At 46.8% G+C, this 19,939-nt stretch overlaps 1 protein-coding gene across 2 annotated transcripts in view; it reads left to right on the plus strand.

The window, feature by feature from the left end:
• The window catches only part of arr (low-density lipoprotein receptor-related protein 6), a 319,317-nt gene that overhangs the window by 274,307 nt on the left and 25,071 nt on the right, over positions 1-19,939 (plus strand). For both annotated transcript variants that reach the window (XM_065450135.1, XM_065450136.1), the window contains one exon: positions 16,774-16,971. In XM_065450135.1, coding sequence (XP_065306207.1) covers positions 16,774-16,971 — 198 coding nt within the window. The remainder of the gene's footprint in view (positions 1-16,773; positions 16,972-19,939) is intronic.

A 19,939-nucleotide genomic window follows, 5' to 3' on the forward strand; every position in this document is an offset into this window, starting at 1 on the left:
AGACTGCTAGAGTGTGCTCGTGCTCGTGTCGTGCTCGTCGTAAGGAGCTGAGTGCTCGATGTTATGCTGAAAATGTAGTAGTGAGCTGTGTGCTCGAATGCTGTTTTGCTGAATGTTAATCTGGCGGGCTCCATATGGGAGTCGCGCTGGCTACCAATGTACCTCATGTTATAAAATGTAAATGCTGCCATTAAATCCTGCGCGCCTAGTCCTGTGGCCCCAAGTTTCTCCGATCGTCCTACAAGTACGACCGCTCCAACTCCGACAACTCTTACAACGGGGACACAGAAAGGAGCAGACAGGACGAGGCAGTCTGCTCCTTTCTGTGTCCCTGTTTCACTTCGCACTAGAAGCCAAAATCATGTTACCGTACCAACTCGCCCAACTGTCTATCCTTTTTCATGACATTTCCGCAGTCCCCATGAGGTCCGAATAAATGGTTGGCGACTGTACACCCTTAACAACATTCCTCTTGCATCTCTTCATGAGCATAAGTACCTTGGTGTGACACTAACATCTGACTTCAGGTGGGATTCTCACGATAACAATATCACATCAACTGCAATAAGACAGCAGGGGCGTAGCCAGGGGGGGGGCTTATGGGGCTTCAGCCCCCCCCGAAATTTTTTCGTGCTGTCCATGCACCGCCGACCAAAGCGACCTCCGGTGCCGGAAATCACTCTGGATTTTGTCTAGAATGTCTTTTTGACGCTCGAAAAGACATTTAACCGCGAAGATTGCAAACTCGGGCTGGATTTCGTGGCAACGCCCATACACCGGGAGTCACATAACGACAAGCAGTCCCATCCGAGCACAAAGTTTCAAGGGCGCTTTGATGGTGAGTGGGCTCGCCGCGGCATCTCACTGAGGCCACGGAATCTATGGAGCGCATGGATATCAATTGCGAAACTTTATGGGTATAACTCTCATACGCTCTTGATGTGAAAGGTGCATTGACATTTCCAAAGTTGTGCTTTAGATTTTCATAACTGCGAGTCGGCCTAGTCGGCCTAGATTTTCAATTGCGGAAATTTGTGGGTTCAATGTTGTTATAAACATTTGACGCCAAAGGTCTATTGATTTTTCTTAAGTCTTACATCGGAACATACAACGAGACAAGCCAAATCAACACACTAGCAGATAAGTTGACAAAGCAGGCAGCGAGGTCCAATGAGACGAAGCGTTGGGGTGGTTCATTTGTGCCGTCATGTCACATAAAAAAATATCAACATTTTTTTTAACCTACGCCAGAACATCCATGTCAAGACACTAAAGCCAGCCAAAGTAACTACGTTCTTATTTATTTTTTCTACCTTGACTGTTATTCGCGAGGACACATTGAGCCTGTTCAATTTTTTTTTGTTCTCGCTACCCTACCCGCGGGCTGCCAGAGCCAGCCAGAGCGCATACGTTTTTCTCGTATGGCCCCGACCACCGTGCGGTGCACTTCGGTGCGCGTTCGGTTTGCTCTGGCCGAGTGGATTTTCACCGGACAGAGTGTTGGACGCTTTCTGGCTAGCAGACGAGAAAAAAAAACAATGGTCGCTCGCTGCCATCACTGTGGGGACTCGAAGGATTGCACCGCATTCCTTGAGAGGAACCTTTCCGGAAAGTCTTGTTTCGTTGCTGTAGGATACTGAGCAGTATGCGTATGGTTCTCAGTGGACCAAGCGTCTCATGTTTTCTTCGGTATTCCTTCCGTAGCCCCATTAAGTGCCCGAAGTAGGCATTAGATTCTGGCCAACATACTTTCCTATGCTTTTTTTTTCATTTCGGTGCCTCCGCCGCACAGGAAAAAAATACATTGTTGCGGCGCAGCGAATTGTCGCATGGTGAAAGTTCGATTTTGATACTTCTTTTGCGGAAAGTAATGGGCGACGGGACGCTTCAGTTGCTGGATACGTTTATTATATTATTGCGAAAGCAATTATATGGACACTCCAGGTGCATTCCTGCCATCGCCCTCATGTTTCGTATAAAGTCCAAGGGTGATAACATCGTGACCACGCGCTGCACGCTGTATGTGCGAGTGAAAGCGTAGGAGGGGAGGTTGAATAGTTGAGCCGACGATGGTGGCTCAGTCTTGTGTGTGCAAAGGAGAAAAGCGGGGAGCAAGCGCGCCGCCTTCCGTCGCGCGCAATACATCGGGGGGAGTGGATGGAATGGGGGCGGAATCTAGGATTCTGTGAATCTATGATTGTGCAACATGTTTATTTGCCTTGTTTGACGCATTATAAACAGTTACTTCTTCTTACATACATAGACTCATTGGAGACTTATACGTGTACTTAAATATCTTGTTGCGAGGTTTTGAGTATACATGCAGTGAACTTTGTTTCCAGTGACACTTTTTCGTCCTTTATCAAGCAGTATTTTCGCACTTGCATATCCCATTGTATCTTTGCATTTCTAATGTACGAGGGCGAGTCAAATGGAAGTGAGCCTACCCTAACCGCGCAATAATGGTTCGGTTCATTATCTGCGAGGCATGTGCGTAGGAGAACGGCATGTCTCATTTACAAAAGTGACACGCAGGTGTGAAGATAAATGTTCTTTAATGCTCTCATACACTGGGTTGAATATGGTTGCGTCACATAATGGACACTTCAAAAGTTGAACAGCTCGGTGTCGCGAAGTTTTTGACAGCTGAAGGTGTTTCCAAAACAGAAATTAATCACCATATGACTGCCGTGTATGTTGAACACTGCATTTCATTGACCACTGTGAAGCGTTGGAGCAAACGGTTCAAGGGACGTTGCAAAGACATTCCAAGACTGGGCCAAAGCCATTGTTGGTTTTGGCCCAGTACCCCGTTGTTGGCTCATTCATTTGACTTGCCCTCATATATCTTGCAGAACTCCTGCTTTTTATACGTGCTCCCTGTCGCGACTATAACTTCGGTGCAATTACTCACGATACACGACAAGGGACAGCTACTCCTGCGTAATACATTGGAACAAACGACAGTGTCATTGAGATTTTTCACTGGCCATTGCATATGTACAAGCATGTAAGCACGGTTCTTAAATGACAAAGTTTCATTAGCATATTTGTCCTCAACTTGTTCAGTTCATTGCCTTTTAATTTTTCATATCAGCGGCATGCACTGCTTTCCTGGTCTCGAACTGATATAGTTCTAAAGTTCGTGTGATATTTTCTTTACTTAATAAATAGACAAAAAACATGGAAGCATTGACGTCAGTTATGTTGGGCACAATTTTTGGCACATACAAGTATAATATTTTATTGAAGAAATACATATTTTACTTGTATTTACAGTGCGTAGCTTTCAAGAATTCGTTTGCAGCATCTTTGGCAATGACAATGCAGTTATTATTCATGTATTTGATCCCTCGATAAATTGTTTAAGAGGAAGCTTTAGCTCGGGCCGAATCCGACGCGGCCTATTCAAATACTTGTAAAACGCAGAAACGCTTTTCTGAGATAATCCTGCTAATCGCTTTTATTGAAATTGGTTGCATTTGAGAGAGAAAGTTAAATCCTAGTGTCTGTTGGAAACAGAACTTCGATTTAGGGCCTGAATTTTGTGTAAAATATTTTGGAAAATTCGAAAGTTTGAAAAAATAGAAGCACGACGTTTACAAACCAGCTATGCATGAAGAACAGATATCGTGGTTCTGTAAACGGCATTTATTATAACAGTCAAAGGGGACAGGTTTGCTGTGTCAATTTGTATCTTACGTGAATTGGTTACGTTGTGTGCAAGGGTTCTGCAAAAGCCGTATTTCCACAATACTAAATTTTTTTGAGATTCATGTGTAACATATCTATTTTGTCCGCTGTAGATGTACTATTAGATGCAGTTCACAGAATTGTGATATCATTTTTCATTGTTGTGTCACGGAGTTTTAAACTTGATAGTTTCGTTTTCTGAAAATTTTCAGTTTTGGCCCATTTTTAATAAATGATTGACCACCTAAATGAAAAATTCGAAGCCAGTAGTCACTAGAATTAAACTCTTTCTTTTAAATGCAATAAACCTCCTCAAATTTGGTGAAGTGGTTGCAGGGAAAAACGAATTCCCCTTCTACATGTCCTTAAATAGGAGCACCCGAGCTAAAGCTTCCTCTTAAGGGGGAGGCTGAGCTGCAACGTGCAGCTACATTATATATATATATATATATATATATATATATATATATATATATATATATATATATATTGGGCCAGTGGCGTAGCCCCCCCCGAACAAAATTTCTGGCTACGCCACTGTAAGACAGCTATTCTTCATTAACAGACGCCTTAAACTAGCACCATCTGAAACAAAGTTACTCACATATAAAGCACTTATAAGACCGGTTATAGAGTACGCCAACACTGTTTGGTTCCCATTTACTAACAAGCTGATTAAAAAACTTGAAGGGGTACAGCGAAAAGCGCTGAGATACATATATAATAAACACTCCATCACAGACTCACCAACAGCATTACTGAAACGGGCAGAACTTCTAACCAAGCTTGCTAGACTAAATATCATGTATCAGTTAATACACAATCAACTTAAACTGCCTATTATGAAATACATATCAACGTCCTCAAATAGATTAACTCGTCATAAACACACACACACATTAAGCGAATTTTCATTCCCCACTGATATTTTCAAATACTCATTTTTTTCCAAGGGCGACACGCAGATAGAATAATCTTAACACAGGTATCACTGACAGCTCATCCTTAGATACGTTTGGTACTCTGATTGCGGATCAACTATATGCATCGCAGCAATAATTCTTCTCATTTTTTACGTAGTTCCTTGTTGCCTTGTTATTTTAACGGTGTTTGTGCCTGACTCTAATTAGGCAATGATGCAATACATTTCTTTTCTTGTGGGCATTGTAACCTTGATTGTTGCGTGACTGTTATTACCTCAATACTGACCCTGCAATTGCAATTATTGTTGTCATATCCTCTGTATTCTAGTTATTCTCTTGTATAATCACATAATCAAATTGTTATATGCCCAAGTTTTTTATTGTATAAGATTTAGTATATAACGCCTTATACCATGTTCCTATGTATCACATACAGCCCTTCCTGTTACAATCCCTGATGGGATTCACAGTATCAATAAATGAAATGAAATTAACCCTTTGAAGGTTTTTGCCGTACATGTACGTCGGCGGTTTTCTGTCCCGCAAGGTCTTAGCCGTACGGGTACGGTTTCGACCCTCCGTTTGAAATTTCGCGCCATAATGACGATGCACGCTCACTGGGAGGTGCTGCCACCTCTTAGGACTTACAAGAAGCGTTTGAAATTCGTGCTACCTTCTTGGGGAGATAAACATAACTGACTTCTAGCTTCAGCGCGTCGTCGCGCAGACTGCGGCAACACCCCTTTTGCGGTTTCGGTTTCGCCGCGTGATCGCAACGGAGGCGCGCGAAACGTAATTTTTCTCTTTGTCGGCACTCTCTTGCAGATGCTGTGGAAGTTGATTTCTATCTTCATTGGCGCTGCTCTTAGCTTGTTTATAATGCCGATCGCGAGGTATTCTCGCTTTCAGCGGCAACGCGGTTTCGGTTCCGCTGCAACGGAGGCCCGCGAAACGTGATTTTTATCTTTGTCGGCACGCTATCGCAGGGGCGGCGGAAGTTGATTTCTATCTTGATTGGCACTGCTCTTAGCTCGTTTATCACCGCCGCTCATGGGGTATTCTCGCTCTCTGCGGCTGTTCGGGGACTCGTGTTTCAAGGATACCACACTCTGAAATACTATTGAACATTTTGCAGTTCTGAGTGATGCCGACACCAAAATACTGTTCCTAATTTTTTTTTACTATTTATTCCCGACTTTATACATCTTGGACATTCAAGATCCGCAATAAAATAATTTGACCCCCTGGGAAAGTTTTCTTCAAAACAATTCGACCCTCAAAGGGTTAAATGAACGCCTTGACGTTCTCTTCGTGCGTCTTTTGAAGCATGACCTGGCATTCTCGATGTTATGGGAAGTACTGAAGGTTCTGCTCTTGCTTAGCCATGGGCAGGATTCAGTAGAAAGAGGTTTCAGTGTAAACAAGCAGATCGTGGTAGAAAATATGGCAGAGCTCTCGTATATCTCACTACGAGTCATCTGCGAGGCTGTGAAAGCCCATGGTGGGCTGCTTAACATTCCACTGTCGAAAGAACTGAAGTCATCAGTGCGCCAAGCCAGGCATAGGTACGCGTTATACTTGGACGAACAGAAGAAGCAAGCTGTAGCACAGCAGGTAACTTTGAAGAGAAAAGAATTCGAGCTAGAGCTACAGAGCATGCAAGAGAAGAACACAAAGCTCAAAAAAACTCTTAAGTGCTTGCAGGAGTCAGCGGATCGCTTTTTGGAAGACGCCAAAGCAAACAATAACCTGACTTGTCTCGTCAAGGCCAACTGTTTCCATCGAACAGCCAAAGAAAAAGAAGCGGAGATAACAGCTCTTGAAAGAGAAATTAATGCGAAAATAGGGCTCCTTTCCTAAGTCATGCGAGGAAATAAAATTACACTAACACTCATTGAATTCTGCCTTTTTTGCATCCTTGAAATCCTTGAAATGTCCTTGAATTTTCAACCAAGTACTGTGTACGAACCCTGTACTAAATAGAGCGCGTGAGTGTGAAAACAAACGCCAGAAACTACGGCCGAGCGTATACCTGCCATGCAAGACCCAAACCAGCATGCCGACTGCCCATAGATGGCGCCACTGCGTAGCAATATGGTGGCATCCATGATAAAACGGTCTATATACCCGTTGAATCTCTCGGATGTGAACAATACAAATAAAGTATTAAAAGCATAAACTGACCTTCCTTATGTTCACAAGACCTGTACAAAATGGTAGAGTTGGCATGTGTGAGCACCTCGTCAATCACAACGCCACATAGTGGATACCAGCCTCCCACTATTGTTCCTAGATGTCATCGCATGTCAGTGCTGGCAAACATTGTCGCGAATGTGTGACTGGCAGTTGAGCCATAAAACGGACTGCCGGCCGATGGGCTGCATTTATTCGGTATGTCACGAATTCTGCTATTTCGAGGTGTGGAAAATATCTTTGTCAATAGAGAATTACTGTTAAATAGAATCAATTGTTTCCTTTTTTTTTTCTTTCCTCCAGCAATAATGAATTGGTGATTTTCTGTTGTACTGAATACCAATGAGGTTCTCAGTCTAATAGTGGACCTGTGCTTTGGGGCAATTTTTTTATTGCACCAATAGGGGGTCCCTATTTTCAGAAAATCCAGTGTCGACGCCAGCGTCTCCGGCTGGGAAAATCATCTCGAACTACGCATCTCGATCCACACAGGCCCTCCACGTGGCGCGTAGGCATTACTGAATTAATTGAATTTTGCAAAATAAACTGTGTCAGAAAATTTTTAATATACAACTTACACACAACCTACAGACATGATCACGGTAGATTGTAGTTTGAATTGTATGAGAAAACATAATTCAGTTCCGTGGAAACTCAAAGAAAAGCCTCCTTTAACGAGATAGCATTTCCCAGCTCGCCATTCGAGGTCTGTCTAAAGAGGAGTAGTGCGGCCCGCTCGGTTCCTTGCAACACCTTGAAAAAAAGAACCACAAAGCTTGCCTTCGTGGATAGCATTCGCCACCAGCGTTTCCTAGAAAACATTATGGTTACATAAGCTGCAGTTGCCGGGTAGCGTGAGAAGCAGTCAGAGATGTTTGAATAGCATCACGTTCCACTCTTAAAGGCAAAGCTTAAGCGTCCTCCAAAACTTTTTTTTCCAGTTTTTAAAGTATAGAAGGGCTAAACCAACTTTACAGCAGTTGGGTTATCGTTAGGCCAGCCTACGCAACAGATGAAAGGAGCCACGCATCACGTGACTCGATCACCTGTCTTATCTTTGTCAGGCAATTTCCTCGTCGTGACATTGTAGCACCCAAAATTTACCCCAGAATTATTTTTTTAACTTCAGTTATCATCATCATGAGTGACACATGAAAGGAAATCTTGGCAGTCACAGTGCTTCCAGCTTCCAGTCACCATTTCGCTGTTCTGTGCGTGTGTGCAGGCTGATTCGGGCATATTGTGATCATTGTTTATGTGTTAATCTCGGGCATGCCATGCCACGAAGACAATGCCAGCAACATGCTTTAACTCTTTCCCTCCTGCGCCCATTGGTAGCCCACTAATGAAGGTTTTGAGTGCTCTTTCAAGTCCTTCCATGGCAGTCACGAGTCCACTGTACCATCTGACTTTTAGCAAAAGACCTACAGTTTTGTCTTCTGCATAATTTCTTGTCTGCTACATTGCAGAGATTTTAACTGGTTCAGCAGATGTCGGAGTTTGAAAGCGAAAATGGCCACCTCTGAAAAATCTTGATTTGGAAAAGTTGATTTCTTTTGACAGCCTCGTAGCAGCAAGTTGGAGAATGCCATCTTCTCATCTGAATTTTTTTCATAGAGAGACAACAATAGCTGCATCACAAGTTTGGGCTCCTACACCTCGTTAGCAGAACCTCGTTCATACGTTTTGAGAAAACATGCAAGAAAAAGACGTACTAACCAAAAAGCGTACAATCTGAATAACTGAAAAAATTTATTGACATCTACGTAAGCGAAGCGCCACGCCGATTGCTGCGGCATGAAACCCCGATGCGTGTCAAGTTGATGGTGCTCCAGTGGCCTGTGACGTGTGTTGTTGTTTTCCTATTGCGTGGTGTTTTAAGAAAGTCATGGGAAACCAAAGCAAAATCGAGCTGGTGGGTGACAGCAAATGCTGCCGAAGCGAAACGGAATGTCCACATCACGCCACATGCAGCAAAGAACGGGGGCGCGTTTGGATTATCGCTTACTAAATGCGTGCAGTGCGCTACCAATGGCACTACGCACCATGCGCAGTAAAACTTATAGGTGAAGATGCTTATCACAATAGGTTTGGCAGCGATAGCTTTGAATGCAGCGTGCAACGACCCGTGCGGAGATTTGCTGTTACTTGATTGAGAAACTGTGGCCGTCTTTTTTCACGTGAAACAGGCGGCTATATACTGATGCATGCATAGTGCGTGTTTCTTGTGGCCGATGCACGCGGGCGCCCCGATGAAGACGACGAACGCTTTCTGGCTCTCGAGCTGTCGGCTGAACTGGCCAGCGCTGCAGTTACCCCTTGTAAAGATACTTTGTAGATAATCTCCAGTCTCAATCCTTCGTTCGCGTACCGTTTTGGTGGAGGGTGCCGTTCCCCGTCCTTGCCACGGAGCTCCGCAGCAGCCGGTGACGACACCTCATCTACTCCTGCGACCCCGACAACAGTGTGTTACCAATCCCCGCGATCCTGGCATATTCTCTGGCTAAGATAATGTGGATAAACATGCAACGTTGAGGACTGCTCAGCCTGTATGAGCGTGTTAGCCGAAACAACCGCTGGGACCCTACCATTATGCTAGCGAATGTCCTGTTCTACTTGGGCGGCACTCCTCATGTCTGGTTCCGGTTACACGAGGACAAGATCTCTACCTGGGATGCTTTCAAGGAGAAGCTCAGCGACCTCTTTGGAAATACCACCGGTCGGTAGCTGGCTGCTAGAAAAGAGCTTGCTACCCTAATTCAAACTTCTACTGAATCATACATACAAGACACGCTCGCTCTTTGCCAGAAAGTCCATGAGAAAATGGCCGAGGTCGACAAAGTCAGCCACGTACTCAAATGGATTGCGAATGACGCGTTCAACATGTAGGTTTTCAATGATGTGTCCACCATTGACGTCATTTTCAAGGAATGTCGCCGCTTTGAGTTCACCAAAAGCTGGCGTGTCATTCCACAGTTCTCCCAGCTTCCTAACATGGCTGCAACGTCGTCTTGCGTCGGCCTTACTGCTTCACCACCCTTAAATGAGCACATCACATGTATTGTTCGCCGCAAGCTCATGGCTACAAGTCCTGCGCCGTTCCATCGATGCCCACTTGACCCCACCATCAACCAAAGAGCCCCAGCAATCTCTTTCATTCAGGCAGTTGTATGGCAAGAATTCACAAACCTAGGTTTGCCTGCTGCCTGCTCCGTCTCCCGACTTGACGCCCTAACGATGCTGACTACTACGCCTCATGGCGATCTGTATTCCCGTCCCAGGTACTGCAACCCTACCGAGTGGAGAACTCCGGACAACAAGCCCATTTGCTTCCATTGCCTCCGCATTGGCCATGTCGCTCGCCACTTCAGCACCTCCTGGACGTTGCCGTATTCAAACTCCTTTTCCCTGTCTCCTCGCCCATATACCGACTCGCGCCGTTACTTGCCTCGCCGTATGCCTCCTACCTCTGATGTATCCGTCGATGTCAGTCATCCTGCTTGCTCGCTCTCACCTCAGCGCCATCGGACCCCGTGTCGACTTAGCCAGTCACCCCAGGAACGTCGAGCCCAAGCCCCAATTATGTAGTGCTGGCAATCTGGCTGCAGAGCTCTGCATGGCGCACTTCTTCATGACATCTTCCCCCCTCGCTGAAGGCGGAGTCACACAGGTGGCATAAGGCAGCACAAGGACAACGAGCTTGTGATACAGCTTGAGGCGATCTACATGCACAGTTTTGCGGCCTCAGCGACGCAGGTCCGTAGGGGGTGTCAGAGGTTCGATGAGAGTTTACCGGAGAAGTTTGTTGTAGGATTGGTAGGGTCAATGGTATCTAGAGACAAACTTCGAAGAGACACCTGGTGTCGAAGAAGGAGGCACCCACAACCAAGCAAGAGCGTAAGGTGAAAGCTGCTAGTGGGGGCACCTATCGTCATGACGAAATTTCTGTACCACTTCTTCTTGCATTTTAAGTGAGCATGCTAGTTGTCGACATTCTTCTGCATACCGGGCGGCTTCCGAAACAGGTGTACGCTCTGACAAGTCAGAATGTTAAGGAAAAATGGTGTCATTGGGAGATGATGGTTCTAGGCCATATAGTAGAAAGAAAGAAGAAAAGCCCGTTGTTGCCTGACGTGCCGTATTGTAAGCCTACATGACATAGGGAAGGACGAGGTCCCAGTTGGCGTGGTTGGAGGCGACATACATTGAAAGCATGTCGCCAAGAGTTTGGTTAAAGCGCCCTGTCAAGCCATTTGTTTGCGGGTGATATGCAGTGGTACAGTAATGAATAATGCGGCATTCAGTGAGGAGTTCTTGAATGACATTGCGGCCTCAGTTGCTCAAGAGTTCGCGGGGAGTGCCGTAGCGTAGAACGAAGCATTGAAGCAGGAAGGAGGCAATCTCACTAACCGTCGCGGCTGGCAGAGCTGCCGTTTCTGTATACCTCCTGAGGTGGTCTATAACCACAATGACCCAGCAATTGCCAGCAGCTGTGTATGGTAGAAGCCCATAAAGGTCTATGCCAACCCGGTCAAAGGGTCGCGAAGGGCACAGCAAAAGTTGCATTGATCCAGAAGAGCGCCAAGGATCAGGCTTGCGGCAATTACATTCTGGGCAAGGGCAAATAGACTTTTGCACAAAGGTATACATAATCCATCAATAAAGCCTAACACGTAGTCTGGTGTAGGTCTTGAAGATACCAGTGTATGCACTGGTATCTGAGCACTATTAAGCCAAGATCAGCGTGGAAAGCGGCACATACATCAACAAGGAGATGTCGGGGTATTACTAGCAGCCATTTGCGGCCATTGGAACAGTAGTTATGGCGATAGAAGATTCCATCACGCATGGCGAAACGCGAAGCTTGTCGACATAGCCTTGGGGATGGTGGGTGTGCACACACATCAGGGAGGTAATCTATGAAAGTTGATATCCAGGAGTCCTTGCGCTGCTCCAAAGCCATGTATGTCAACAGACGTTAATGGAGGAAGTGGGTCATCTAGGACGGAGACACTGACAATGTCGGCGTGGGTAGGCGAGCACGAAAGAGCATTGGCAGTGGCATGTTTCTTGCCTGAGCAGTAGTAGACAACCCAGATGTCTTACTCTTAGAGTTTCAATGCCCACCAGGCTAGGTGGCTACAGGGATCATTGAGGGACGACAACCAGCAAAGTGCATGGTAATCAGTAATGACGTCGAAGGACCGGCCGTACAGGTATGGACGAAATTTAATGGCCCAGATGATTGCTAGACATTTTCTTTCAGTGACTAAATAATTCGTTTCAGCTTTCATGAGAATGCGGCTCACGTAAGCAACAACATATATTCGCTATGTGAGCACAACGCCAAGACCAGCACTGCTAGCATCTGTATGGATTTTCTTGGGAGCAGTTGGATCGAAATGGCGCAGTATCGGTGCTGTTGTAAGCAGGCAGCGCAGTGTCGCAAAGGCATCATCGCAAGCCGGGGACCACACGGAAAAGTTGGAGTCTCCCAGAAGAAGCTCTGTCAGCGGTTCCATAATCAAAGTAAAATTTTGAATGAAGCGGCGGAAGTATGAACAGAGGCCAATGAAACTGCACAAGTCTTGGTGGGCCTCAGGAATTCTTTAACAGCATGTAGCTTAGCGGCATCAGAGAGAACACCACCCTTTGACACAACATGTCTGACAATCGTCAGCTTGCATGCCCCAAAGTGACATTTTTTCAAGTTTAGTTGGAAAATCTGGTGCAAACACCACTACAGCATCCAAATAACACAAGCACGTGTTCCATTTGAGGCCTCAGAGAATGGTATCCATCATGGGCTCAAATGTCACGGCACATTGCAAAGGCCAAATGACATCACACGAAATCAGTATATGCCATCTGGTGTGATGAAAGCAGTTTTTGGCTTATCATCTGCAAAGATAGTGTTAAGAACGGCCAGCTGCAGTGCAAGTTTGCCAGCCAGTTACGCCATACGGTAGCAACCTCATCTTGGAATGCCGCCGCCACCCTCTAGCCATGGCATGGCTAAGTCGACTTTGTGTCGGTATCAATACGCGCATCCTCCACTCTCTGTCGCTTCAGTTAGGATGCGTTGTGACTGAAGGAGTTCGACGAAGCAGGCTTTGTGCGCAACACGACAACGCGGACCCGATATCCTACGGGCGGGGGAGCTGCCGCGGGAACGCCGATAGAGGCTCCTACCCACGCACCGACCAAGGCGCAAGACAACGCGCTACCCGGAATGGCTCCGAGTTCTACGAAATTCGTGTGGTGTCGGTTTCAGACCGTGAACACGTGTGTGTGTGCATGTGTGTGTGTAAACCGTCCTGCGGTGAGGCAGCTAGTTTGCGATGACTAAATGAACGTTCATGTCACCTTGTATCGCGGAAGGACCGAGTGTTTAAAAAGTGCTGTTGTGCGGATGCTCGACACACTTTTCTTAAGCAGTCATGTTGGACTGAGACTCTCTCTCAAGCAGTCATGTCAGACTGATGTACTTTCTCAAACAGTCATGTTAGACTGATATAAATACTGTAAATAAATCCATATTCCTCGTTCTCGGTGAGAAGCAGTCCTTCCCTTCATCAACGTCCTCAGCGTGGATAAGTTGGACGACGGCATGGGCCAGCTACCTTCGAATTCATGCCGGACTCCAATCTTGACAACAGATTACGAGCGATGGGATTGAGCCCCCAATCCTGACAACAGGCACTTACCAATAATCAGAGCATAGATCGAAGGAGGAAAACAATTCTGCACCTTGTAAGCAGTCTAGGGCGATGGTAATCCACGCAAAAGCAGATTGAGCCAACCTTCTTTTTAACTAAAGCTACTGGCGATGCCCATAGACTGTCAAACAGTTCAATGACGCCACGCTTTAGCATTTCACCTAATTGTTAATGATGTGGCGTGCTGTCGACGATACATGATATGGTCACTGCCTTAGCGGCGAGTGAGCACCGGTGTCAATTCGTTGACATACAGTGGTTGTTCGGCCCAGATAAGTGCTGTGGCTGTCAAAAGCACGATGAAATTTGTCGAGGAGATGGAGAAGGTCATGGCATTGCTTGGGGTTTAAGGTGTTGTTAATAATATGGCAGAAAACATCTTTAGGCGATGTGGCAGTTACAGGACTACAGTAGAGCATGTAGAGGCTCTACAGTGCCGAGAGATTCACCACGAAGCAACATAATTGGGAATGGGAAGTGGTTGTATATGGGAAGGTGAATCACACCAGCTTGGAGGCCAAGCAGCATGGTTGGGAGTAATGAGAGGTGGCAATAAATGAAAGCAGTGGAAGGTGTGAAGAGTACGGTAGAGTCGGAGGCAATGGAACAGGATACAGGTGCCTGAACGGATGTGTGCAGAGGTATCTGGATGTGGTCAGTGAGGGACAACTTGGTGCAGGAAAGCGAAATGTCAGATATGGCATTGCCAAGTGAAGAGAAGGTGACTTTTGCATGGGAGCAATCAATGAACGCTTGGTGATGGGAGAGAAAATCCCAACCTAAAATAATATTGTGGGAACAGTGGGGAAGAACGACAAACTCAACTATGTAGAGCACTCCTTGAATTTCAAGTCTGGCGGTACACGCAGCTACCTCCTGGACGTGCTGTGCTGTGGCCGTGCGGAGTAATGAACCGAAGAAAGGCATCTTGACTTTTTGGATTGAGCAAGATGGTTTACAGATTACAGATGTGGCAGCACCTGTGTCAGTGAGGACAAGCTGAGAGACACCTTCAACAGCGACATCAATAATGTTTGGTAGCGAAAGAAGAGGGCTTGAGCTTGGAGACGATGACACAGTTCTTGCCACGGGAACTGCACTTCTTAGTTTTCCATGTTAGCAGTAGAAGGACGTTGTGGGGATGCACGACTCTCACGCGTCCCCTGATGTTTTTCCCGCATAGCGCGTCTCCTGTAATGCGGCTTCGCCGCGTGGCCTGCGTTATGCCCGCGGCGGTCGATGTGGTTGGGGCGCAGTGCGAGAGATGCCGTGAGTGTTGCACTGCTAACGCCGCCGACAGGCTAGGTTACTTGGACGCCGAGAGGAAGGCGCTTGCTCTCTTTGGTTCGAGATCGTCAAGCGGTGCGGACGTGCCGTGCCGCGCGTGCACCGACCCATGCTTCTGCGAGACCGTCTCGCGTGGCCACCTTGGAATGCGCCACCGTTCGCGTGACAGTATGCGTTAACGACCAGGCGTTGGGATCCAGCATGGGGCGAACATATTCGCTCGCTATGTGGTCGCGGCGAGTCGGACTTCTAGATTTGTCGCGCACCCATCGGCATGTTTTGCGAATAGCAACACGGCTAGCAGGCATTGATCTATGAAAGGTGCAATAAATGCCCTTGTGACTGTTTGCACTACTGTGTTGTCGTTCCTTTGTCCCAAGAGCACGGGTGTGAGAACCCCCACAACGTCAATGCACTGAGGAGAGCGAGCGATGACGGGGACAAGTAGAACAGCGGTCAAGAACTTGTTGAAGGCTTAACCCCACCTTTTCAATATCCCAAGATCAAGGCTTTTGTGCGGGAAGAAGTTGCTTGCCAGCGGTCAAGAACTGGTTGAATTCGTGGTCTGGACAACGGATGGTCGCACACAGCTGTGCGTGGGTCGTCGCATGGATGAAGCGGACAGTGGTGGTGGCGCAGCTGTGCCACATGTCCAGGAGGACCACAGAAATAGCAGATGAACCAATTGTCTGCTGTGCACCAGGGATTAATTACTCGATGGAATGGATGTCATGGCGGCTTGGAGGCAAAGCCCGGATTGTCGGTGGTTGTGGTTTTATGAGGCCGTTGGGCGTAAGTCACTTGGGTGGTGACCTGAGGGTGCCCGCTCCTGCGTGAGGACCTCGGACGCTTGTTCTTGTACAACATGTCGTAGTATCGGACTAGGACGAACTTGACTCCGGCAAGTTGGAAATGAGGGAAAGCTGGCGAGCAACTTTTTCACGCATGAAAGCCTTGATCTTGGGATCGTGAAAAGGTGTGGTTAAGCCGTACAACGATTCCTGATGTTGAACAGGGCAGTGGGTGACAAGGCGTCAGCAGAGCTTGTCGTAGCTTTGGCACAGCTCAGTAACTTGGGCAACTGTAGAGGTGCTCTTCAAAATCGTCATCTGGAACGCATCCTTGTCAATACCCTTCAATATATGCTTGATTTTGTTGCTTTCGGTCATTGACACATCGACTTTATTACAGAAGTCAATGACACCTTCGATGTAGCTGGTAAAAGTCTCACCAGATTGCTGAGAGTGTGACTGCAGACGCTGTTTGGCACTAAGATTTCGAACAGCAGGGTGGCCAAAGATGTCGCTGAACTTTATCTTGAACACAGTCCAGCTTGGGATTTCGCTTTCGTGGTTCCGAAACCACAGCTGGGCGATGCTGGTGAGGTAAAAAGAGATGGTGGCTAATTTCATGATGTCACCCATTTGTTGTGCACACTTACGTGTTCATAAGATGAGAGCCAGTCATCAACGTCGTGGTCGTCAATGCTGCTGAAGATGGGAGGGCCTCACTGACAGAGTGTGCCAGTGCATACAGAGGACTGGTGGTGGTGAGCTCGAGGTGCTTTTGGTGGTCATGATGGCAGGGAGAGTTCGGCTGCGCAATTCCATGATTAAAGGAGACCCAGAAAACTCCACCAATTATGACAAAGGAGTCCGACACGGCTGTGGACGACACGAATGACGCCCACTGGAAGGCGCAACAGCATAGGCTTAGCCAGTCACACCAGGAACAATGTCTAGCCTGAGCCCCACTTGTGTAGCACTGGCGATCCGGCTGTGGAGCTTCTGTGGCGCACTTCTTTATTACAGTACATATAATTTATTTATAGTACTACACTGTATTGCCGTTGTGATTGTGAATACTAACTAGCATGATCTAGGGATCAGGAACTAGGGATCCAGATATGCAATATTTCCTGTGTACTCTCCCCATTTGAATTCGTGATAAATGTGCAGGGTACTGGTGTGGAGCAACCTGGTGAACCCATCCCTGATTGAGCGCTCTTTTGTGGACGGTTCGGCACGCCAGACGCTCGTGTCGGGAGAGCTTCGGCAGCCCGGGGCCCTCGCGATGGACTGCCCCGAGGAGCGCCTCTACTGGTCTGACCTTGAGTTGCGACGGGTTGAACATGTGCAGCTCAACGGGGAGCAAAGGTCAGTCCTTACCAATGGCAACACCAGGGGTGTTGGGCTTAGAAATTCTCAGATGTCATGTAGTGTCTACTAAAAATATGGCACCATGTTTAGTGCCAGTGTTTTGTTAGGCTTGCATTTTCTTTTTTGCAAGTCACTGCTTTGACAGAATTATAACTGATATGGTATCACTTTTGAGAATTTTATATCGAGACAGGCATGCCTGATCAAATTGCATAAGCTACATAATTGAGCACCAATGATGGCTCTGAGGTGTATAAGCAAGTACAGTTCGAAAGTTGACTTTGTTATATCAGAATTTCCTTATAACTAAAATTCAGCCTTTTACGCTAGTAAATATAGTAACCTAAAATTTTTCCAATACGACAGGCAACTGGAAAGAATGAATTTCAATTTTTTAAAGAATGTCACTATGTTGAATTTGTGTTGGCACCCAAAGGTGCGATTTCATGCCGTGTTGACGATATCTTCACATCAGTGGTACAACACTGTCACGAAAAGCACAGGCAGAGAGGAGCGAGTGGTTCGTCTTCCTCAACCTCCAGCAATGAAGACAGCGTGCATGGAGCCCTCTCCCTTCGTCCCAGACCACTGCAGAATGTCAGTGCGGCTGTGTGTGCGTGCTCGCATGGGAGGACTGTGCGCTCAAAGCCACCATCCTTCTCGCAAGCACGGCTTGTGGCGTGCAGGACGCAATGTGGTCGTATCGCATTTGGACTGTATAAGGTGTGGGAATCGCACGCGCATCCCGATATCTCCGGAGCGGCCACGCGGTTATCACGCTATAATCACGTGCTCGCTCGCGGAGGGTAGCGGGGAGAGGGCACCTTCGCCGCTCCCGCTGCAGCCAAGGCACCCCGTTCCCTCCTTCCCTTTCTTGGAACCGGGGAGACTCCCTCTCCGCCGCTCGGGAAGAAGCGCTATTCCCCCGATGCACCGTTGTCTTTCGGCTGAGGAGCTTGCGACTGGCCGCATCTCAATTCAGCCGCTGAGACCGCCGCATGCCATCCCCCTGTTGCGCCCGGCCTTTGTGTGCGACTCACCACCCCAGGGCCCGAGCGCGGATCCACTCTGGGTGAGCTGAACACTTATCAGCCTCTTTTGTGGTTCCCACATTGTGCGGTTTGTTTCACCCCAGACGTGAGGAATGCTCCGCCGCTGTGGTTTTGTTTTGTGTTGTATTTGTATGTGTTGTGGCTGTTGTTGTCTGTTGGTATACTTGTACTCTAAGGTGAATAAACACCTTAGGTCGAGACTCACCCTGTCCCCACTGGCCTGAACACGCCGTGGTCGCAACTCACTGCGAACCGCGGGTTAGGGGTCACAGCTCTGACTGCTAGGGCTGCTGCGAAAGTGCTAGCGAGCGACTGCCGCTCCACCGGCGCTGTGCGATCCAGAGAAGGGTCAGGTGCGCACGCACGAGCCTGAGTAATACCCCTATAACGGGAAATGACAGCAAGAGGGTTGTAGTATAGTGTCGCCCCCTGTCAGATCTCTGTGTTATCATACATTTGTTTCATAGTAGTTTAGCTAGATGGCGCACCCCCCCATCTGTCATGTGACGAGCTGGGACCAATCAGGAGGTGTCATCTGGCATGTGAAGTCCTTTTTAAGAATAAACGGCCACGGGTCGGTTGAGTCCCCTCTCAAAAAGAAACGTCGCGATGCTGTAAACCAAACAGAAGAGCTAAAAACAGAAAAGGACACTTGTTAAACAAAGCCATCAAAATAACAAAGAAGCAAAGTCCAAAAAAACACAGTGCAAAAAAAAAAAGTCCAAACTTCAGTTATGTAAAGTCCAAAGTTCGTCAGTGCTGGTAAAACGGCTTAAGGGTGCAATGAGGGTCTTAAAAAAGTTTATTTGTTATTCTATCATGATGAAAATTGGCATGCGTGTGCATCATTGAATGGATATCTCAAATCTACAAACACATTTAAAACATCTCATTTAAAAAGGACGTTATGTCGAAATCCCACATTGTAATTAGGTAATTTCTTATAGTTCATTATGGTAAGTTAACATTCGGAAAGGTACTTTACAGAACTATGTGGTTTTTCTTAAAGGCCCACCCCAGAGGCTAAAGCTAATTAAATGTCGATACAGCTGTTTCATTGATCAGAAATAACTTACAAATTTGGAAGGTAAGAATTAGCTTCGAGTAATTAGCTTACTTATCAAATAATTACAATTGCATGAAGGTTATGAAAAAAACAATAGCTTTAGCCAGTAGTTCAGTTATTACTGAAAAGAATGATACCAAGTTTGTTTAAATCTTTTCATGAAAACTTCCTCAAAACTTCTGTAAGGCAGAGGCACTTCACAAAAATAACAGAGCTGAGAAAATCGCGTTCAATGTTTTGACAATATTTGTAGTTTTATCTATTGAGCCTGTAAGAAAAAGAAAGGCTTGAGAATGAAGCTCTATTCTTGCTAAACAAAATTAAACCAGATTTATTAAAATTGGTTCAGTCACACGTGACCAAAACATGCATATTGCAAAGAAACATGACAAAAAAAAAGGTGAGTCGCTTCACGGTGTTCAGCCACTTTACAGCAGTCCTGGCTCACATTGGGCTTGTGTCTCTTGGCCGTCCTTCTCTTGAGCTTTTCGCTCTGGCTGCGCCCTATGTTGGCCTTGCAGAGCCTTCCCTTCTCAAGGCTCCTTCGGATAAAGCAGCTCCCGGGGCTGTAGCCAAGCTGCCCTGCAATCGTTTGACTGGTTTCTGCCATTCCCTGGTTGAAATGTGAGACTGCTTCTGCGACATCTCTTTTCATAGCAAGCAGAGACTCTTGTGTGTTTTTGGAGCTTTGGAGAGTGCAGGCACTCAATCACATTTTGGGTCATCCCATCAGTCATCCCAACGGTACAAGACGCCACAGTCACCCAGCCTTGCAAAGACTGGCTGGCAGACTGGCGGACAGAGGGTAGCAGTGGATTTTTGTAGGGCGGTGGTTTTTCATGGTTGG

This window comes from Dermacentor albipictus, chromosome 3 (genome assembly GCF_038994185.2).
Source record: "Dermacentor albipictus isolate Rhodes 1998 colony chromosome 3, USDA_Dalb.pri_finalv2, whole genome shotgun sequence".
NCBI classification, from domain to species: domain Eukaryota; kingdom Metazoa; phylum Arthropoda; class Arachnida; order Ixodida; family Ixodidae; genus Dermacentor; species Dermacentor albipictus.